A 22828-nucleotide genomic window follows, 5' to 3' on the forward strand; every position below is an offset into this window, starting at 1 on the left:
AAGAGACACTCAGGAAGACAAACCCACACACTGTATTTGTGTTCATAGAGAGGCTGTTTTATTAATTTTTTCAAGATACACAGAGAAGCTCTGCTCATTTTGAATGATCCATTTCGAATTATTCAAGTCAGAAAGTGAACAGTAAGGATTTTAGAGACGTAATGACGCGCACAGCACTTAAAAGAGAGCTTTTTGTAAGATAGGATAGCTGTATTGTAAAATAGCTGAAAGGACAATAAGGTTTAACATCACTGTGAGGAAAGCATATACATATATCTCTGTATTCAATTTTCATGTCAATAATTGTACTCCAGAGAAATCATGAAAGTATTTCGCCGAAGAGCTTCGCCTCGACTCCTTAACGGAACTGGAGTGGACTCACACGCAGACCGATCACATCCTTCCCGATTTCGGTCACCTAGAAAATGAGGTGAAATTTAAGGTTGGAGAATCAAAAAAATTATATAAGAGAAAAACAAATACATTCAAACATCTGGAAGCCCCAGCTGATATTCTATTGTGTATAGACCATTTATGAGTTATTTTTCATAATTTTATTACATGATGACACTGGACTGAACACATTTATGTTTTATGATTATGATCATTTCCTTATCCTAAAACAAATACCATAAAACATGAATGAATACAAGTTTCAAATATAAATATAAAATAAATAAACGTGCCCCTTAACCACATATATTTAGTTTATATTCCGATTCAGCAGCCATGTTATAAGTTCATCCATATAAAGTTTAGACTAATAATTATCATATCTAAGAGACCATATCTTTCACTACTTCATAATTATATCTGCAGGGATCTACCAAACCAGATTTACATGCTTTAAAACACTTCTAAAACCACTTCATATTTGCTCCTCCATCTTTAAGACCCTCCCTTGATTGCCCAAAAATTGTGAGAATAGGATGGTGATGTCATTAAGTAAAAGGCAGAAAACCCAGAACTACCAATGAGGATTTCAGACAGATCAGAGGGAATGTCTTCAACGGGATTTCTAACTTTGCACAGGGGAAGGAAAACTAATAATAAAACATAATATGACCTTTTTACCAGAGTTGTTGGATTCGTGGTGTTGTACTAGACTACACTGACACTTTTTTTCTTCTTGAAAAATAGGCGTTAAAGAACAACAGCTGTTATATATTCTGAAGTATCAATTGGATATTTATTTCCACTATTAGTTCATTAATTAGCAACATTGGCTTTTCTATGAAATCATCTCACCCCTTTTGTGAGTGAATATAGTAAATATTCAGTGTATTAATATGAGGAACTATTTACATATATCTTATTAGCTATGGGTGGTGGTCCCAGGCCTACCTGTGTGACCCTGCAGATCTGGCCCTTGTAAGTGGGGCAGTAGCAGGCTCCAGACAGCGGGCACTTCTCAACAGGGCGTCCACGGTAGAGGGGAACGAAAGACGCCGCACACAGGTCAAATGGATTGTGGGGATCGTAGTTCAACTGGTGGGCGTCTGTCAGAGTTTTCTCACAGGCTGCCAGAATTTTGCGGGTCTAAATGGCAGGGAGATAATCATCAACTTAACGCAAGATAAAGAACAACATACTGCTTTCCGACAGAATCTTAAAAATGCATGAAAACAAAGCTGTGACAACCTGCTGCGCAACATCTGGCTTCGGCCCGAGTTCGAGGAGGCGTCGTGCAAATCCTGCCGCTGTTTTAAAGTTACGAAGTTTGAAGAAGAGGTTCAGAGCCGTGCGCAACACAAGTACCATGTGAACTGGCTGGAGATTACAGTGGGTGAAATAAGCTGCCATCTGCGAGGAAAACAAAACCAAATTTAGAGATTCAAAGCTTGAATAATCTCAATTTCTCCCCCTCCATTTAGCAGTTCCCCTTTCCTTTTGGGATAAAGGCAACGTGGCCCCCTAGCCCTTCAGCTGGGGTCATTTGGAAGGGTAGAAGACCACTATGTCTTGATCACAAACAGGAAAGTGGCATCTGCAAAACAGTCAGCCGTGGCGGCGGGATGTCTTTACCTCACACAGCCTCTTCTGCTGTTCCAATGTGTCTTTCGGCAACTTCTTCCTCTCGGTCTCCATGGTCAGACCTACTATGTACTCTCTGCAAATTGTGATCAGTTGCTGGGCCTGAAACACATTTACATAGATAATACTTATGAATGTAGTATACAGAAGTGTGCTTGTCCATCAGCAAAAACATCTGGGAGCCACAGCAACCTACAGATACATTGGAATCTTTTTTTGCATGGAGTCACAGCTTGGTGCTCACCTCAGCAATCTCCTGCTTGTTATCAACCACCAGCAGAGGTACAGAGAGCAGGATGGCTCTGAAGTGCTCAACAGCTTCCTCAAACCGCCCAGATGTGGTCAGCTGGTAGCACTGCTGCAGGCGGGCGATGAGATCAGAGAGGCGCAGCCCCACAGCAGGCAGCCCCTGCTTTGCTCCACAGTCCTTAGAAAAAAAGGGTAAGGAGAATGATTTTCATAGTTAGAGCGAGAGCAAACATCTGGAAATGCCTGATAACATACAAAACAAATCCACAGAACTAAAAGCTGTACCTTCCAGTTCCGCTGGGGTTGACTGCGAAGGCAGGGCAGGGAAGGCAGCCCCAGGTAACAGGTCCGGCCTCTGGACATTGTCTGCATGAAGAGTGACTTGAAGGGCCCAAAGTTCACAACTCCAACCTGGTCGTGGAGCAGCTGTGGAAAGAGTTCAGTGAGTAAATAAGAAAATGCGTCACCCAACTGCAAATACAAAACCTTTTCATCAAAAAAGGGAAACTAAAAGCAGGAAGAAACATCAAATAACGAGCGTACTCTCATAGCAGTTTCAAATGAGCCGGCCAGGATGTGGTCCACTGACAGCTGGGAGTTGTTGCACCACATCTGGGTTGGACTTGTGCCCTTGGTGGGTGGGACGAAGAAGCCGTCTTCTGTTCCTCCACCTGCTCCAACCGGCACGTCCTGTTAAGTGAACAATGCACATGTGAAAATCATAATGTCTTGAAGCACAAACAAACCGCTCAGTGGTCTGTTGATCTTACCAGCTCCGGAGGAAGTTCCAGGTCTTCCTCTACCTCCCAGCCACCTCCCTCCTCTTTCCCCACTCCCTCATCCCCGAATCCATCCTGGGCATCCACAAAGCCATCTGAGAAAGACAGAAACATCAGGACATTGTGAACACACTGTCAGAATTTGTCCCAATTTGCTAACCTAAAAAGTAACTTTTGGAAAATATTGCTAAAATAATTCTGAATTTACCTTCAACCATCGTAAGTTCAGCATCATCTCCCCAGCCCTCGCCTCCAGCGGCTTCCATATCCAGATCTGCAGCCATCTGACCTGCTTTCCCTGCAGCATACACAGAAAAAGACGGTTCTCACTCTTGCACATCTCAACTGCCACACAATATTAATTTGTGCCATTATATCCATGTTAAACACCAATAATAATGAAACACACTGTTCATATTTCTGTTCATGTTGCATATTTAGGAGCACAGGTTTTCTAAACTGATCAATTCTCATAAATTACAGAAAAATTATTACATAATTGTTCCTGTCCCAGAGTAACAAAGGCAACATGGACTTTAGGGTATCACAAAAGCAGGTTTATTCTCTTTCTATACATGGTCACTACGCACATCATGCACAGTATTGACACATGCAGCTAAATAAGGGCATGTTCCATGCCTGATGACTCACCTTTAGCAGAAATAGCTCCCTCAAAGAAGCCCTTTGACACAGTAAGCAGAGGCCAGTTGGTGTCCAGAGGGTTGATGGGTGGAGGAGGCTGCAGCAGCTGTGCATTGGCATCCACCTCTGGCACCTACATGACACCAGATCAACATCATGTCACTGCAATTATTCACGTATCCATTTACATTAAAAAGATTTCATTGATAATTAAGCTAGTGCAATATGTTGATGAAGATTCTCTGTCATCCAGGTGATAATCATAGGAGGCTGAATAAAGATCTTGGATCCAAGAAGTCGTCCTTACTCGCTGCCCTTATTCAAGCTCTTATGAGTGCAAATTAAATATATCTTAAAAAAATAAATAAAAAAAGAATATTACTTCGCTGTACTAGCATATTACAACTACTAATATTTTGTTCCATGTTATGCTTAAAAGGTAGAGACCCGTGTTGCCAACACACCGTCTCTTTTTCTGGGTCAAAAGTCTCCTTCAGCGCCTCAGCCTCTTCATCCAGTCCGTGTGTGGCGGCAGTCAGGTAAGCCAGAGACTCTGCAAACACATCGGTTTACAAAAAAACTGGTTCATGCACTGGGTTCTTTGTTTTTTTTGTTTACAATTCAAAAGAAAGACCAAATCCCACCAACTGCACATTTAAAGGTTTAAAAGATGGTGAAAATATCATTTATAAAACGTTCAATTAAACATTTTAAAAATCACAATTAATCATATTAAATTCAAATATTTGGAAACTTTACCCAACTGCTCCATATGCATGTACTGTTATCAGCTAAGCTTTCCCCTTTAAAAGTGATGTGCCACAGTTGTGAGGAGTGGGAGACATGAGAGTTGATGCAGCGCATGCCAACAGGGACGACAAGATGACTCATGACGAGCCTGTGCGTGCCAAATGGACACAGGTTCTATAATATCTGTTTCAGCCTCTCATAAGCAGGATTAAAGCCCCAGTTAATGCAGTTCCAATGTTGTCAATCTGTCCGTCTTCCTAAAAGCAACTTTAATGTACGTTATCAGCAGCAAGACAGGCTACAGCAAAGTCCTGAAAATGTGGAGCGATAACAGCACTCAACACTGCCATGTAAATGGAAACTTTCTGGAAACTCCAACATAACAATCTGGATGTACTCCGGGCAAAACTGAACCCTCTAAATCTTTCTTATTCGTATCGTGGCTGCCAGAAAAAAAGCTGTTGTGCAGCAGTAATCTATACTTTCACTTTCTCTTTAAACTGTGTTCATTTCAACAGTCCAAACTATTTAAGAAACATATTTTAGGTTATAATGCAAGTAAAAAGCTACAATAAGTTGGACACCAGCACAGTTGAATGTAGTTAACTAAGCGGTGAAACACTGACACCGAAGAGAAGAAAATATGACTGAAAATATTAAAAAGGTGAAAATGAACTCACTCTGTCCACAGTTCTTCAAGATGCGAACCCTCTCAGTGACGTCTCCCAGGTACAGGGCTGCCTGGTAGTGACCACTCATGTCTTTTCTGATCTCAGCTACACACATATTAGAAATATTGTATTTTAGAATAAAATGCATCTCATCTCGTTAGTTTTAGTATAATAAAGAATAATATTAACCATTTAGTAAAGTCATCATAACTTACCGATCTTCATCATTTTGCGCAGCTTGGCCAAGTTCCCAGTGATGAGGTAGAGGAAGGTGAGCTTGTCAAAGTTCTTGGTCCTCTGGTAGCACATCTCCACCACCTGGTGGTGCCCCTGCAGCAGGGCTGCCTCACCCAGACGCTCCCAGCAGCTGCGCTCATCCAGGGCCTTGGCTGCCTCCAGCGCCACCTGCAAGAATAGAGAGATGTTTCTGATTCTGCAGTCTGTCGAGCAACACTTTTCTGAAGGTTTCTGCAGATGTCTTACGGCGTTGCTTAAGACAGGTTAACAGCAGTAAAAGCAAATTAACTCGTAATAACGCAAGTAGCTCTGTCCCACTCTTAATTTCAATTCAAGCCTCCAACCACCAAACTTAACTGCTGTACTCATTGATTTATAATGAGCACCACAGGTAAGTTTAGGGCTTTTAAATCTAATCAGCTCACCTCAATGTTGCCACACTCCAGAGCCAGGCTAAAGCGTGTCTTCTCATCTTTGACAAAGTGCAGCGCCACCTCAGGGTAGCCCTTCTTCTGCAGGTAGGCAATGATCGACTGGCCCACCAACTTGGCATTACGCACCATGTGGAGCACCTGGAAAGAGCAGCAGAGGAATTAAATCTGTTGTCGCAACTGGGAACTAAATACGTGGCAAAAAACAGGTTAAGTATTCTTCCACGAAGCATTTGCAGATCAACGGTCATGGAGAACCAACCTCATCGTATTTACGGTTGACCAGGGCCAGCTTGAAGCGGTACTCTGTGGGGTCGATGGTGAGGACGCGCGGCCTGCACTCTCTGTCCAGGCAGTAAACGCTGTTCCCCCTCACACGGGTCACATAAATGGGCAAGTCCAGGGTCCTGATGATGCCATGATCACTACAGGGACCAAAAGAAAGTACTGCATTATTCATTTAAAAAATTTAAAAAAAAACTAAATATGCCAAGTCACTGCTGTGACAATTCAACATGTTTAAAATATATATATATATATATATATATATATATATATATATATATATATCATCACCTCAACTTTCTGAGGCACCATAAAAAGTTATTTTTTCTTAGAAAACCTTTACAGTGGTGATGGTCAGACAAATATGCAGCATTTCAGCAACACCTTGCTTTGTTAAATCTTCTTCCCCTGATTGGTTGGATGCTGCAATATTTGGCTCCTTCCTGCACATGTGAGTGGAAGCATTCTGTGCGCCTCATATAAGAGTCTCATGTAAACTGTTGCATTGAATTAAAAGGAACTGACCCAGAGGTGAGGGCATATTTGATGTGGTTGGAGGTGGTGTAGATGAAGACCCCACTCTCATCCCAGGCTCCACTCTTCACTCTGATGTTCTCATGAATGTTGCAAAGACTCTCCAGCTTACGGTTGCAGATCATAATAGCTGAGTGAAGAAAGACAAAGAGAAGATTTAGTTTTTTTCCCCCCATGAATCACAAAAGACGCACAGCAGGTGATGTTGGCCAGGTGAAAACTTGCTTTTGTGGCCTTGAGTTGTGTTTTTAACCAGTTAAATCACTTTTTTTTCCTCCTGCTGTTTCAAAGGTACAAAATCTTTCAAACTAACAATTACAATAAATCAAATCCTCCACATGTTACTTACATTTTCAGGCACAAAAACTGCATAGAGGGAAGAAGCTTCTACACGTGGAGCTTTTTTACGGCATAATTAGTGAGTCTGTGCAGTTTATCTATCCAGGGAAAGTTTATTTTACCAGCTTCACGATAAGAATGAGGGAACTTAAATCCCTGTACTCTGGCCTGCCAACCTTCAACCCTGGCAGCAATAACACATTCACAAGAAAAGCCTCAGTGTTCAGTCCCCTGCAGACATTCGTCTTATCTCCTCACCGTGCTTCGCCAGCAGAGCCACGTGGCTGGTGTCGGCGCTCCACACCACGTACTTGACCTTGGCGATTTTGACGGTGGCCAGAGAGCGCTTCTGCTGCACGTCGAACAGCGTGATGCTGTCGGCATCGCGCAGCAGCAGCGAGCCTGTGCCGGCGTAGAAGATTTCCTCGCAGCTCGGCACCTGGACTTTCTTCACAATTTCATTCTTCAGGTTTTTAATCAGAAGCTGTGGTGAAGAATACGAATGATGAAACAACAGTTTGAGACAGATTTGGTGTGTTTTTCAAAGAACTTCTCAGCTTTTCAACACATTTCTCTGCTCTTTGCCACAAAGCAAGCCTACAAAATTACTTACAGAGTGCATGCGGTCCAAGACGGCGAATCTGTTCCTCGCCACCCAAACAGCTGTCAGACCAGAAGATCTTTTTCCCTCCGGTGCTGAGAAAAGCACAGACAGTTACTTAAGTCACTAAAAACAGGCAAATTAAAGATGTGTTATATCAAAAATGTGTCTAAAAAGGAAGAAACTCTGTTTAACTTTGTATAATCAATCCAGAAAGATTATAAAGCAACAAAGAACTTATATTGAGGTGTTTACCGTCAGGGTTCTGAGAGTCACTTTCTTTGGGAATGGAGTACAGGTCATAAGTGCTGTTCTCCAGGTTGGTTGCCCTCTACAGGAAGCACAAACCATCAGATACAATGCTTTGAAAACAATTTTGACGAGCTGCATTTACAGGTGAGGAAATGCTTACCGTGCAGAGCAGGACAGCGTTCTCAGCTGGGTTGTAAGACATGCTGAACACCGGGAACTTTGAACCACTGGGAAAGGAAGATAACTCATTAAACTTCTACACTCATTCACCATAAAGCTCTGCGCACTTCAGCGTCTACAAAGAAGTTCAATTATTTGTTGAGGTGAGAGCAGTGTTAACAGGATGAACTGGGAAACCATTAAAGGCAAACTAACTCCTCAAAAAGCAGCCCCCTTAATCCCCTCGTCACACCAGAGCAGAGTGTGGTGGTGTGTTTCTGTGTTTACATTTTGCTTGTGTCCTCATTATTTCGATGTGTTTAATACAGCTTTTGGGCTGAGTCTAGACACAAGCCAAAGCAGCTCAGGTGTAAGAGCTTTTAAAACATGGAGGTCGGGGCCAGTTGCTGTTGCCTCTCCCCACCCGAATACATTACATCTTTAATGAGAAGCTGAGTGGTGCACAGGAAAGAATTACCCTGATTTGATCATTTTTCTTACAACTTGCCCACCAAGCATCATTTAAACTTGCCCATTAATAATCAAAGGCTGTCCCACGGAGACAGCACTGACCTGCGCAGCTGCATGACAGCCGTGTCTTTGCTGCTGTTGAAGTCCAGCTGACGGAGGAAGCGCTCCTTGACGTAGTACAGCATGTTGCCGTGCACAGCGTATGCAGGACGCTCACGTTCCAGCTTGAATACAATCATACCGCTATCATGACCTGAAGGATAAAAAAAACATCAGTCAGAGCAACAGCAAAGAGCTGTTAAAACAACCAAATCTCGAATGGATCAGAATGCACACATTCCTGCTAGTTCAGTGCAATCTGCCAACAACTGTTTTATATTCAAGTTAAAAATTAATCCAGATGTTGGTGAGTGACACAACTTACCAGCTGCAAACAGGTTGAGGTTCGGGTGAGCCCCCAGCACCCAGAAGCGATCGTGATCCCGCCGGAAGGTCTGCACTCCCGTCCTTTTGGACATGTCCCAAACACGGATGCTCTTGTCTTCAGAGTTGGACAAGATGAGCTCCTGGCGGGGGTGGAAGACGGCACAGGACACGTTGTTGTAGTGACCACGGCACGTATCCAGCTCCCACGCCTTGGACTCTGGGCACCGGGAGAAGAGGTGATTATTTTATAGAAATTAGAAGTTGGTAAGAAATCAAGTTAAAACCATCTTCTACCCTTCACAGAAAGAGAAAGTTATAGACAGATAAACAGATAAAAGTGAGCCACTGGTCTCAGAGGAAAAGAGGGATACAGCTAAAGTGTCAGTTAAATGTCCTTCCTGGAGAACATCTTTGGTTTCACATGGCACGCCTGCATCTGTTTCAGCCTCAGTAGATTTCCTGAGGATGTTAACTGGTATGTCCCGTATGAAGTCGCTCACCGTTCATTCTCCAGATCTTCACCTGCCGGTCGTCAGCTCCAGACACGATGAGAGGCATGCTGGGGTGGAAGGCTGCCCAGTTGACCCCACGGTCATGACCCTGGGCACAGAGAAACAAGTTCAACTCACAGAAATCCATTTATTCATCAGCTGACGCAGAACTGAAGCTGAGGAGAAGTGGAGAAGTCCCAGAAGCTTTTTGTTCCCCACAAACAGGACAAAAAATCTGAAAAATTATTTCATAGAAATTCAATCCAGTACACGATGTTTGAGTGTAATTCATGAAAAATAACCCAGAAACCTGTCGGAAAAGACACTTTTCCTTCTTCACTGGTAAATTTAAAAAAATGGAATACATGGAATGACTGCAATTCAAAAACCTACACAGTAATTAAACATGCGGCTCACCTCAAGGACATGCTTCACGACTGCATCCGATGCACCAAACAAGTCAACCCCAGAGATGCCGCGCACCTCCGTCTCCACGGCGCCTGGAGACAAGTTCTTCTTCCTCAGACCTGGAACCATCATTCAGAGCACCGCGTGCAGGGAAGGAAAGCCATTTTCAAGTTAAACAGGGCACAACCACAGTACGGGGGGGCGAAAAACACAAATTATTCAAATAATCAAATAGAGAAGAGAGGCAGCAGAAAAGAAATGCAGTGAAAACTGTTGGGCTACTGAACACACACACAGGGTTGAAACACACCAACACAACCTCTGCCTTCTCATTACCCCCCAACTTGAGTCTGGAAGCAACACTGTTGATTGGGTTACTGAAACATTACAGAACAAAGTACTCGTGATTTGACTGGACAGCAGAGCATGATTAACAATCACCTCTGAGACTCAAATGAGTTCAGGAAAGAAAATTAGTGGAAAACACAGCTTGTATTCATGATTTCACCCCGCTAAGTCAATGTGGTGAACAGATAGCTCAACAGCACTGAGAGGTGGCACACAGGGAAGGAAATGGCACGTGGAGCCCATGTGCAGATGTGGATGTTTCCAGGGAGAGCATGGGACAAGGAGGACACAGGGAGTGTGGACCTGGCTGATGGGGGTGGGGTGGGTGGTGGATAGCGTTGTAAAGACGTGCTCTGATGGGGCGTTGAATGTCAGGAAAATTAGCATGAAAGTTTGTCTTCTTAAAGGAACATGCATGTTTCTGTCAGGATGTTGATGTCACGTGCATTATCAACAGATAATGAAAGGTTGGGTTAGAGGTGATGTTGCTAATATGGCAACTATGGCCATGCTGTATAATATGAGTAGTAGAACCAACCATGCATGTGTTTTCGGTAGTATGAGAATATTTTGACATCAGTACCTAGGAAGCTTTAGTCTGTTTAACCATGTTAGTGGTTATTGTTGCCATTTTTCTCAAAGCAAATTAAACTGGTGCAAAAAAATAAAAAAAATAAATGTCTATAATGTAAGTGTGAGTGCAAAGTGAACCTGGTCATGCATGAAGCATGCACACTAACACATGAAAACTGCACATGCTGTAGTTATGCCATGTTCATGATGGATGCAGTCATGCTCCACACAAAAAGAATGTCAAAGTGCATAAAGACAAGGCCGATGAGAGTCAGAGATCCATGTCTCTGGCATGTTCACATGGGAAAAAGTTCAAGTAGGTGAGAGCGAAGAAATGGTTTGGTTAGTATGAAAACAAGAAATGACAGGAATGAAGAAAGTACATCACACATTGTAAGAGCATGCAAAGGCACAGAAACACCTCTCCAATATCTAGATTATTTTAAACTACGCTGTAACCGTCTGATCTGTTTTCACAGTGCAGCATTTCCCTGACAAATGCCACACTAAATTTTATTTGGCATTCCATCGAATGTCTATCTGTCCTAACAGGAGAGGTGTTTCTGCAAACAGCCCACAGAGATCTGTCCTCTACAAAGTGGAGAAGAAGAAGAGGTCCAGGACTTGACACCGATCCTGTTCCTGCCTTCTTCTCCATCCTTTAAGCCACTCTGTCTCTAACCCCTCAACCAAACCCAGCCCACTATCCACTCTGGTCCGCTGTCCCCAAACCCTCACCGGAGATATCCCACACTCGCACAGTCTGGTCCAGACTGGCTGACACCACCAGGTCCTCAGAGGGGTGGAACTGGGCGCACATAACGTAGTGATTGTGGCCGGTCAGCACACTGCAGACAAGAAATAAAGAACAAACATAAAAAAATACATTGTATTTGCCAATTAAATGCATTCATTAAACAATTTTTAAGCATTGGTAGATAGTTTTAAAGCAAAAATGTAGAATTCATTGATCAAAGTTTTGTATATTTAAAAAAAATAATAAAATGATTACACAGTCAAAAGTAATTTAAAAATCTGTAAACTTGGTAAATAGCCATTATTTTATAATTAAGTTAATGTTAAATCTCAACTTAACACTAAGCGTGTCTTACCACACACAGGTCCTGGACTGCCAGTTCCAAATGCGAATGGTCTGATCGTCCGAAGCACTCAGAATCCAAGGGTACTCCTACAGGTAATATAAGAACTCATTATTTCACTAAGAGAGACAGCATACTGCCTTGGGAAACCCCTCAGTCTGTACGAGTGTCTCAGTGTACATGCAGGGGAGAGGTAAATACAACCATTATTGTTAATTTGTTTTGATTATTGTTTCATTTGTTGTTTAAACAAGTAAAGATGGAGCACATTTAAATGCATGACTTGTTTAATCAATGGTCACATGAACAGGGTGATGTTCACTGTAATTGTTACAGAGTGGCCCCAGTACTGTGCCATGTGGGTCCAGGTGGCTGTGGATTGGCAAAACTGCACTTTTTTTTTTTTTTTTTTGGTCTTTGCAAAAAATAAATAAATAAACAGTGTAGCCTATGTGTTTGCTTGAATGTAAAGATGAGAACTGAGAAGAACAAAAAGCGGTCGCTCCAGATTCATTTGCAGATTGATTCTATTGCCAGATGTGAACTTGCACACATGAAGCTATCCGCTTGTAACAGCATCAACAAATATTGCTATTACACCACAAGCAGTATGCTTAAACATTTTCTTTTTAAAATTCAGGTATGTTTGCTACAAGAAGACAATTAAAGTATTTCCCGACGCGTGCAGTGGCAGGTTTATCAGTGCTCTGAAAGCTAAAATAATTGGTCCAGCATACCTCTATATCCAAGATGATGAAGTTACAGCATTACATAGTATTCTGCAGGCTGCACTTCTGATAATTGTGACTGCAAGTTAATCAAGCTAGTTTAGTATTTTTGGTGTGATTGCGGGCGTAAACACCACACAGGGAGGCAGAGAATAAGCAGCATCCTTAGAGAAAATGACCATGTAAACTCACTACATGTAAGAAATAGACATTAATGGGGGGTTTTAACCACTGCAAAAAGGCTTAAAGATGTTTCAGCCAAGCATGTGTTACAGTGTCAGAATAACTCACATGGTGAAAGAAAGTGGTTCTGATGTAGTCCAGGTGTCCCAAGAGGGTGAAGAGGCAGCGTCTCAGTTTGTAATTCCACACCTGGTCAAGACAAAATTTATTAATCATTAATCTAATTACTGTATTTTTTTTTTAAAAAAGGAGCCGGAGATAAGGGCATTAAGACCATTAAGGTATATATATTTATCCAAATATCATTAGATAAATGCACACCATTCAATAGTTCCTCAGTCTCACCTTGATTTTGTAATCATCTCCTCCGGACACAAAAAGAGGCTGCTGTTTATGGAAATCAATTCCTCTGACGGGACCTGAAGCAAGACGATATTAAAAAAGTATTTTTTCCTTTACGTAAAACAGTGTGAAAACTCTAAACAATATGATCTTACACCGGACACGTCACTCTTACCATCATGCTCATCAAATTTGTCAATTAGTGTGCACATCCGATAGTCCCACAGTTGGATTACTCCATTGTGCAAGCTGGCAAGAACCCATGGCCTTTTAGGATGGAAACTCAGGCCTGAAATGTAACATAAAGTTTGACTATAATGTCACACATTTTTGAGGAGGTCATGGTTTGTTATGTTAGCTAGTTAGCTATAGAAATATAGCAGTCTTCATCAAATATCATTACATCTCAACAAAGTCAGTCATATACAACTTTTCAAAATTGATTCTGACTTGATAAATAGCTTAAAGCAAAAAATACATTAATGATCAGTCACTAAAAAATTATCAAAAACTGATAAGTGTAACGTCAGCTAGCTAACGGTAGCGTCTGTGCTAATTGTAGTTAGCATTTTCTCACCTTTAACTCGGGCCGACTTCGTTTCAAATTTTGTTAACATCGTCGCTGGTCCGGTCTTAATGTCTTGCTCTAAAAACTGTGGGGGAAAAAAAAACAATTCCAACTCAAAAACGAAAATCCCTTCAAATGTTGCAGACAGGTTGACTCAGGGGGCCCAATCGTCCTCGCCCATTTAGCCGAGTCTCCTTTTTCCTCAATTCCTGACACGTAGTCCGTTCTGTCTTCCGGCTTTGAACAATAAAGTTTTGCAGTGAAAATCTGACGCAGAAAGCTCCACGGCAGCGGCGAATAGACATACAACGCATAGAACTGCAATGGCGGGAGCCCAGCTTACCAAATGCTGTCATGACCAATCTAAGTGGTCAATTTCTAGACTTTTATAGCGCTTTATTTACAATGCACAGATAAAATGCGGAATCCAAGTTAAAAAAACAACTCTCAGTAAGAACATTGTATGCGCTGCAGAGAAAACTACAAAGTATGCTTAGGAGCTGCTCTGGAGCTCTCAATCAAACAGTACTATTTTCGAATAGTCTTAAAATGTTAGGGAAATGGAGGTGAACTTTAACTGGAGCATTTCCATCTCTCATGGTCTTCACCACTGGATAGAATGTGCGTGAAAATAAACTAAGAAAACAAACACAAAGGAAAATCAATTAAAAGCTCTAGAAACTGCTCAAAAATGGTCCTGGTAATGCACTGTAAAAGTCCAGCATTAACAATCATAAAAAAAAAACATCTCTGAATCATAAAAAAGTTTGAAAAACACCACATTGATATTCCTTTACACTTATGGAAGAAATGTGTGTGACAAAAGTTGAGTTGTTTTTTTTTCACTGAAAAAGTGTTCACTGTTTACTGGAGGAAAACAGCAATGCACACCAAGCATCATTTATACTGTGAAGCATTGGAGAGAGGGCATCATGGTATGGGTCTGCATGTCCTGCAAACACTGAGGGTGTATCAATCAATCCATCCATCCGGTTTCTATACCCGGAGAGGGCCCACACATGGAAACTGGTCCCATTATAAATTACAATATAATATATAAAGGAATTTTACTCCACAATCCAGCCAAAGAGGATTCTCCATAAAAAGCTATCACAGTTTCACAGTAACTACAGAAAACACACAATAGGGTCTGTTACGGAAGAAGAGTTTACTCACCTGCCTGCATTGAGCGGTTGCAAAAAAATCTATCAAATAAAGACGTGAAAATTATCAAAACTGCCTTATTGGTCACATTGTGTTTGTCTGGAATTGTAACTCAGACCAAAGTTAGTGTAATAATTGCAGAAATCCTCGTATCTTTGAATGCTTCACAATATTTTCTCACATGGAAATATGAATGTTTCTTAGTTATTGTGCGCTGCTTCAGATCTATCTGGAGTTTCATGTTCTGGTCTTTTAAAGGAAATGTACTTAATTTCAGATCTGATATCATTAGAGAATGATTAAATGTAAAGCAATGCATTATGTTGTCTAATGTGGTGATTGTTAAGGATTTAAAATTTAACTGCAGACCACAAAATGATGTGGACAAAAGCACAATGTGTGCCTCTAAAAGTAGTGAACGTGAAGAGTAAAATATAAGTTTTATTAGTTGCTAAAACTAATGTAGGAACAAAGATGACAAATAACACGCAGGACCAAAACGAGTTGCATTATATCATCATTTTAATTAATATATTTACAAAACAAAGTGGTGTCAAATGACAGGTTTTCATTTTCTTTAACAGTGCTGTGGGTTTCCATCGGCCCTGAGAGCTGAATAGTTTGCACCCCACTGCCCCGTGATTAAAAACACAGGTCTTTATAATGCTCCACAGCAGCTGTTTGGTGTAAATCTGATCTCTTTTCAGTGCACAGCTGACTAAATCCTTTGAAAGTACCCTTTTATTGTAGTTATTGATGGGCTGATGGTCGTGTCATTTCTGGACCTCTCTATATGGTAACAGAGGCAAACTTTTGTCCGCTGGCAATAGCGGCCGCTGTAGCAAACAAACCCGGCAACCGCCGCCAAAAAGTGCTAACGTCAGGCTGTTAGTGTTTTACCCAGCATTTGCATTTGCATGGATTACAGACATGTTTCTGTCCTCGTGTGACACATTGTGATGTTTGCTACTCTGCTCGTCACCCTTTCTGAAAAGAACATGGTGTCCTTTAATGGACTTATAGGCTCATACTATCAAATATTTGTCTTTTTCAGCCGGGGACTCCAAACCAAAAGGAACCGCCACTGTACATTAAACACACTGGGAATCACATAGGAAGCACTTTGCACAGTAACTCAACACTGTAAAGATCACTGTAACCACAGCAAAGGCATCCGGGAATAATAATCTACGTCACTTCAAATCAGTACTTGGGAATGGGGAATAACAAGTTAGGAATGGGTCTCATTAAAGGTGCTGGAATCCTAACAAGGCGCTAACTTCTCTCGGGTCTTTTAATTCATTAAATAATTGACAAACATACACTTATTTGTTTCAAGTTTTCTTCTTTGTTAATAATCGACTAATTATTTTAATCCTGTACAGATATTACGTTTTGTTTAATACCGAAAAAGAAAAGAAATATGACACAAACTCGGCATGACGTTGCAAATCCATGTTATTCTAAAACTATAACCCGAGTGGCTGAGCAGAATGAAAGCAGAATCTTCACTTTAATAAAACCTAAAACAATAACTTAAATTCATTCTGAAAAAGGCACCGTTTAAACCCGTGAAGTGGCGTGATAGGATTTACCATGAGGCTAAACGGTATGTAAAAGAACCAGAAGAACGCGGTGGTCATTTCTTCTAATCAGAATCCGGTTAAAATGAACGGTGAAGGAGCTGTGGCAACCGCTGACAAACTGTGGCAGAAAAGATCAGATGTTCTCAGTTGTGCGTTCAGTGATTTTACAGAGAAGAAGTGTGTTTTAAGTGGGTTTTTCTGTCGTTTTCATGGCTCCTCTTGTTGTGCGCACGCCTTCTTTCTAAAGGAGAACTGTGTCGATGGTCTGGTGTCACTCCTTCCTGACCTTTGTTTCACACTCCGTCATCCCTGTCTGCTGCTGACAGAGTGACAGTTTGACTCCAGAACTTCTGATGGGCCGCACCGCCACCTCCTCACATGATGGAGCACTGCTCTGCTGCCCCGGCTCCAGGCCCTCCTGGGAGGTTGAGAGACTCTATGTCAAAGTTAAAGCCAGGAGGCTGGAGGGGAAGAAGAAAGGGGAAGAAATCAGTCATGAAGAAACCATCTAAAATACTCTACCTTCCTCTCAACTCTCTCTTTTCAAGGCCTTTTCACACTGGACAATCTGAACCAGGGTTCCAGTTTGTCAACCTGAATGCATCCGATTGATTTATGCATTTATTTTGTCATCATCTACGTTTGCTACATCTGACTTTAAGCACTCTCCAGCCCTCTCATGTCTCATCTAAAAACAGAGAAACTGTTGGTACTTTTAAAGAAAGCTTTTGTTTCTTTTTGGACAGTAAATATCACAGCGAGTACTCAGAGAATAAGGTGAGCTGTGGAGGCAGCCCAGCTGTTGGTATTTGTACGCTTTTCTTCCACTTCACCTTTAAATGCGTTAGTGTGGCTCAGTTTTTCTTTTTGACCTAACAGCAGCCTGCTGTAACCCTGCTGTAAACTCTTTTGGTTGCATCATGATTGTGTCGTTCAGTCCGGAGAGAGTCTAAAAGTCCAGATCAGAAGAGCTAAGAGCAAAATGAGCCTTACAGAGACGCTTCACACTTGCTTGTACTCAATTTTTACTCATATAAAGTTAAGTTAAAAAAACAGCTCTTGGTGCTCCTGTTAGGAGAAAAATGTCAACTTTTTAAACAGTTTTTAAAAAACTTTTCAAACTTTTTTGAACACTTGTTCAGACAGTCGTGTTAACTGCTTCACTGCGCCTCATGGGGCCCTTTTTTATCGTTCCAAATCAAGTCTGAAAACATTACGACGAGTTCTTCAACACAACACAGGATTATTACACGCTACACAAACAGATGAAAGTGAAACTCACCGCATCTCCTGCTAACTCCTTGGGCGGCTGGCCGAGATCTTGCAACTGTAAGTAAAACAATTACGATCAGTTATCCATTTAATTCTTCAGCTTTATTTTCTACATCCCTTAACAAAACAACATCTTAATGTCCGTCTCTTTCGTGACTTCAGCACTTCACAGATAAGTGTGCCAATGTGAGAGACGACGGGCAGCCAGTGAAGGCCACTCAACTCTGCCATATAAGGTACAGTGCTGAGCGAGTGCTTTGTCACTTGTCACAAATCTCAGGGCACCATGGTACACAGAGTCCAGAGACTGCATTCAATACCTGATTCAGATACCCGACTGCTCCAAAATCCTTCTGTTACATGACAATAAGCCAAACAAGACAAGCATCTTCAGTCATGATAAGAACAAGGATGTATGTCGCTCACAGACTGGGGAAAGTTCACCAATATGCTGAGAGCAACCTGCCTGCCAACATTTGTGTACATTTTGTAGTAATCCTCATTTTAATTGACTTTACATTTTGTAAAGAGTTGTGCAGCGACTGCACTGGAAGTTTTCCACCACTGGCTTTAACCCAAACTAGCCTACAACAATTCCAATAGGAAATGGTTGGTGCCCAACAAAATGCTGCAGCTATGAGACTTTTGACAATAGAGCTGGTTTCCAAACGCCAAGAACGAAACGCAAGTAAACTTTTTAACGCATTTAAATCTGTGAAAAGGCGGTCAGACATTAATAATTCACCTTAAGAGTTTCTCATGTGGAGTAATATCACAAAGTAAATATGAGCAAAACACAGTCCGTTTACTTTTGTCTTTAACGTTTATAATCTAAGACTCAGCTGCTGTGTGAGACAAGAGATGGAGCTGCGTCACCTTTTGCATCAGGTCCATGACGCTCTCGAATGTTCTCTCTTTGTCTTCCACACGCTCTTCCTCCTTCTCAAAGAGCTTGCAGATCTCTCCCATGATTTTGGCCTGCTGCTCATAGCGCTGGTAGTCCTCTGAACTCAGGCTCGACCTATTGGTGTCCAGCCACTCTGGGTACTGTGAAGGTAAGTTACAGTTACTGCATATACTGATGGTTACACTGAAGAGTATCTGCTGATAAAACAGGGACACACACCTTGGTGGTGATCTCTTTGAGAGATGGATAAAGCACTTCCTTAGAGAGAAGATTCTGCATGATGGACTGCATGATGGGCAGGATGTTCCCATCCTCACCGCCTCCTTCAATGCCTTCATCCAACCCCAGGCCTTCGAGAGTCTTGACCAGGTCGTCTCCAGCTAGTCCGGAGGACTGATGGGAAACAACACAGATGTCCAAAAAGAATAGTTATAACTTCCATCTGACAGCTTCAAAACAATTGTTCGTTACAGACTCGACCCACCTGCAGGTTGTCTGCATTTTTTGCAAGGCCACGGAGGGTTTCTTTAAGACAGGAGGTGAACTCTTGTTGGGAGGCAGTATCTGTGCCTGTTGAGAATATGAAGAGAACATTTAAAGTGAGTGAGACAAAGATTACAAATAAATCACAATTAAATTATGCCTCTTACCAACTTTGCCTGCAGCCTCTGACAGTTTATGGAAGTGCTGAAGCAGTTCTGGCTCCTCTTGAGCCAGCTCTGTCATGGCCTTCTCCCATTCCTCCCTGGCCTGGGCAGCCATGTCCCCCTCAAAGAGGGTCTCAAAGAGTTTGGAGTCCTCAAGCAGAGGGGGCTACAGGTAGAAAAGCATAACATTATACTGCAGTGATGATGGGCTGCACTTAACAACTGCAAGAACTTTTTTATAACCTGAGAAACTTTTACATTTCTTTCCCATCTTGCAAATCTAGTCTCAGACTTTAAAACTATTTTCGTCTCAAGTAAACACAGACCTCACTTTCTGCCACAGCTAAAGAAAAAAACAGTTCAAAGCTTCAGTCTGCAGCAACAAAACTATTTCTATAGTTCTCGAAAGGAAAAGAGAAAAGTAAAAGGTGATGGTCCAGCATCGTTTCCACTTTCTCCAGATTCCAGATCTGTAGCCTGAAAATTGCCTCATGCTGAAATATCTTAAATACCAAACTTGTTGTGACCAGCTGAGCTGAAAATCTTTCACAACCTGAACAAAGAGCATGAGTACAATCCAGGCAAGAGAGAAAAGCAGACTGAACCAGATACTGTTGTGGAGGAAAGAGTAGTCAAGGTACAATATGTGGAGCAGAGTCAAGGCTTTGCTCTCCCACAATACAGACCTTCTCTGAACCGGCGCCGGCTGAAGAGGAAGCAGCTGCAGGTTCAGCCGGAGCTGGAGGAGCAGACGCCTTGTCAAAGTCATCCAATGCACCTGAAGGAAAGAGTGACATCACAACTGAGCTGGCCAGTAAGCATTCACTTGATCCAATGATCAGCTCATTAGAAATCATTTCAAATAACTAGAGTCAACATGCAGGGTATTCCTTCTGACAACATACTGAGAAATGTTTTAGTGATGAACAGTTCAGACATAAAAAACTTTTCTTTTATTCTAAAGGAAATGGTTCATATGAAGGGATTTATTCATTTGGCCTCTTTGTTTAAACAAAAAGTTTGACTCAAAGTTTTTTTTTTATTTGGAAATAAATAGTCAGTAATGCAGTTAAGATGACAAAAAGTGCTGCATTTAAGCGGGTGGAAGGGTCAGTTTTGTTCGTGCTTGTGCTTCCTGCATTTTCAAACATTTTTATCCCCCTTAAGTAATCTTTTCCCGTTCTCCGTTATCAAAAATGCATCAAGGTTAAATATCGTGACAAACCCAACGGTGTCTTGTAGCAGCACATCTTCCTGGCGGTTCAGTGGATGTTTTTTTCTTTTACTTATTGGGAGTTATCACATTATGACTCTTAATTGTGTACGGTAATTATGAATAAAAAGCTAAGGTGGTCTCAGTGGAAAAAGGTAAGTGAAATGTCTTTAAAACTGTTGTTTTTTCTACAAAACTGTTCAAAATAAAATAAAAATCTAACATCAGAGGTTGAATCTGATGAACAATGATTAATCATTTTAGCACAAGTACATACAAATTATATTTGTAGGCTCCATCTCCCGTTAGACAGGTGTACCTAACTCAGTTTAAAGTAACAGTTCTGCAGTAAATCCATTTAACTTAAAACTTAATGTAAAAATGAGTTTTAATCCAGGCTATACAAATATTTACTGTATATACGTCGATATATTGTATATTAACTTCATCATAAACAGACCCAAATGCAAGAATCTTCAAAATTACAACTACTTTCAACAGGTCAAGCAACGTATAAACACCGACCGTTTTGACTGTACCACCTCTTGGATTATTGTGGTAGGATACACTTGTTTTATCTACATTTTAGACGTAATAAAAAGTATAACAACCATACTTGATAATATTTGAAGGGTTATATCAAGTATTATGTCATATGTGCACCACCTGTAGAGAAACCACCACCACCTCTGTTGTATACATATACTTTTACATGAAAACATATCTAATTTTAAATGAAAAGATGTACATAAAACAGTAACACCAGGGCTTCTGTTTACAGGGACTGTTAACATTAGTCTCTACTGACTGAAACATGACCAGCATGGAACACAAATGTATTACAGATGCACAAAGTGAGCAAAACGAGACACAGTTTGAAGCAAAGTAAGTACAAATAGTCTCAGAATCACTGCAAAAAACACATAAAACATCAATCAAAAGCCTTCACATCTGCATTATTTCTGGCTGTCCAAACAGGTATTTGAACTAAATCTGTGCTCAGGGCCCCGTTTGTTACAAAAATGGCTTGTAAAGCTACATCAAGTTAAATACGATATTTATCCCTAGAATGTAGTGCTGTAGTTTCACAACTCAAGTACAAGTAACTCAAATCACAAACAGAGGTACAGCACTGGAGTAAACGGGCCTGTTTAGTTACAGTCCACCTGCGCGGCGCACAAACTGGGCTCAACCTGTCAACAATGGTTATCAAACTTTAAGATGACGAGTTGTCTTTTGCTTTATTTTTCCACGAGCGGCTGTTCAACTGTCAACGGTCACTTCAACGAACGTTACTTCACCGGAGGTCCCACCGAGCAGCTGAACCGCTGACACGGGGAAACAGAGCGGGGTCTCAGCGACAAATCCCATCCGATGTAACACTAGAAGAAACCGCACTAATCTCCGAAAAAAGATCCCCTCGTGTACACCTTAATGTCAACACTTACTGTCCAATAACTCGTCCAATTCTGCATCGTGTCCACTGGACGACTCTCCCGTACCTGACGCCATGATGTTCTCCAAACTGCAGCCACCAAGTGAAGGTCTCAGAATATTGACGTTTCTGTTGTAAAACCGTCGACGACACTTCTACGTCACAGCCTCCAGTTTGGTTTGAAATCTGGCGCCACCTTGTGACACGAGTAAGAATTACAAAAAAGGAACAAGCTGCTTATTTTCAAAAAAGAAAAAATAATTGTTGTTCTTGTTTTGTTTGTTTTTTAATTGAGGTCCTTGTTGTTTTGCTTCAATAGTTTTTTAAAAGAAAAAAATATTTCAAGCTCAGTTTTGGAACAAAAGAACAAAGTTCCCAAACCACTGTGTTAATTTAGAAAATTCTTACTCACAGACGGTATCATATAAACATCAGCAAGCCCAGAAATTGTTTTTTCTTTAGTCTTTTCACGGACTTTCAAAGAAATGCACTTGTGTTTTTTCCCCGTTTCATGTTTTTTTCTCCTATTCCACAATTATTTATTTACAAATACCTTATCTGTATTTATGTGTCAAAAAGCTGTAGTTACTCGACTATAACAGGGCGTTTCAATGCAACACATACAAAGGCATCATGATGCTCAATTGATTCACTTTCAAATCAATACAGGCTTCATCTATCAAATTAAAAGAAAAAGTAACAATACTCAAATACACCCTGTAATCCTGCTGTTGTCTGATTACGGTTTTCTCTTGTTAAATGTGATTTGACTGTTGAATTAGCTTACATCCAAAATCAAGAATAAAACTCTTGAGGTTTAGTGAAAAGGTTTGTTTTAATGTCTATATTTTAGTGAGTGATGAACATAGCAGATCATACCAGTCTGACTGGAAGGAAATTGCAAATTTTAACTGTTTAAAAAGTGAGCTATTTAAGCTAGATAAAGAAATCTTGTAAGAATGTGCATGTGATGGTAGATTTTCCTCTTTTGGACAGGAAACGT

The 22828-nt window shown here is 41.1% G+C and overlaps 2 protein-coding genes across 2 annotated transcripts; both read right to left on the reverse strand.

Annotated features, from left to right (window-relative positions):
* Positions 1 to 35: 35 nt before the first annotated feature.
* copa (COPI coat complex subunit alpha) lies at positions 36 to 13828 on the reverse strand. The gene is made up of 30 exons (XM_072364538.1): positions 13611 to 13828; positions 13209 to 13322; positions 13037 to 13110; positions 12800 to 12880; positions 11793 to 11869; positions 11419 to 11528; positions 9769 to 9878; positions 9361 to 9460; positions 8859 to 9077; positions 8537 to 8687; positions 7965 to 8031; positions 7808 to 7883; positions 7565 to 7647; positions 7210 to 7435; positions 6604 to 6742; positions 6056 to 6218; positions 5788 to 5934; positions 5341 to 5530; positions 5135 to 5230; positions 4169 to 4257; positions 3714 to 3837; positions 3271 to 3360; positions 3054 to 3157; positions 2827 to 2973; positions 2569 to 2709; positions 2279 to 2461; positions 2026 to 2136; positions 1642 to 1803; positions 1345 to 1539; positions 36 to 418 (listed from the first exon to the last, which is right to left on the reverse strand). The coding sequence occupies exons 1-30, from the start codon at positions 13648 to 13650 to the stop codon at positions 359 to 361; spliced, it is 3669 nt and encodes a 1222-aa protein (XP_072220639.1). The 5' UTR covers positions 13651 to 13828; the 3' UTR covers positions 36 to 358.
* A 1441-nt stretch (positions 13829 to 15269) lies between these two features.
* pex19 (peroxisomal biogenesis factor 19) lies at positions 15270 to 21953 on the reverse strand. Its single transcript, XM_072363662.1, has 8 exons — positions 21839 to 21953; positions 19864 to 19955; positions 19181 to 19343; positions 19015 to 19100; positions 18750 to 18923; positions 18500 to 18670; positions 17634 to 17678; positions 15270 to 16812 (listed from the first exon to the last, which is right to left on the reverse strand). Exons 1-8 carry the CDS (start codon positions 21900 to 21902, stop codon positions 16726 to 16728), a joined length of 882 nt encoding a protein of 293 aa, XP_072219763.1. The 5' UTR covers positions 21903 to 21953; the 3' UTR covers positions 15270 to 16725.
* Between the last annotated feature and the right edge of the window lie 875 nt (positions 21954 to 22828).

This window comes from Leuresthes tenuis, unplaced genomic scaffold (assembly GCF_036924035.1).
Source record: "Leuresthes tenuis unplaced genomic scaffold, fLeuTen1.0.hap1 SCAF_14, whole genome shotgun sequence".
Taxonomy (NCBI): Eukaryota; Metazoa; Chordata; class Actinopteri; order Atheriniformes; family Atherinopsidae; genus Leuresthes; species Leuresthes tenuis.

Coding starts and splice junctions, on each gene's coding strand:
- copa (XM_072364538.1), bottom strand. CDS start 13,650: ATGTTAACAAAATTTGAAACGAAGTCGGCCCGAGTTAAAG. Junction 13,111..13,208: donor CAAATTTGATGAGCATGATG/GTAAGAGTGACG, acceptor GTCTTGCTTCAG/GTCCCGTCAGAGGAATTGAT. Junction 9,879..11,418: donor GCGAGTGTGGGATATCTCCG/GTGAGGGTTTGG, acceptor TGATGGTTCCAG/GTCTGAGGAAGAAGAACTTG.
- pex19 (XM_072363662.1), bottom strand. CDS start 21,902: ATGGCGTCAGGTACGGGAGAGTCGTCCAGTGGACACGATGCAGAATTG. Junction 17,679..18,499: donor TCATGGACCTGATGCAAAAG/GTGACGCAGCTC, acceptor TTTTACTTACAG/TTGCAAGATCTCGGCCAGCC. Junction 16,813..17,633: donor AGGAGTTAGCAGGAGATGCG/GTGAGTTTCACT, acceptor CTTCCCCTCCAG/CCTCCTGGCTTTAACTTTGA.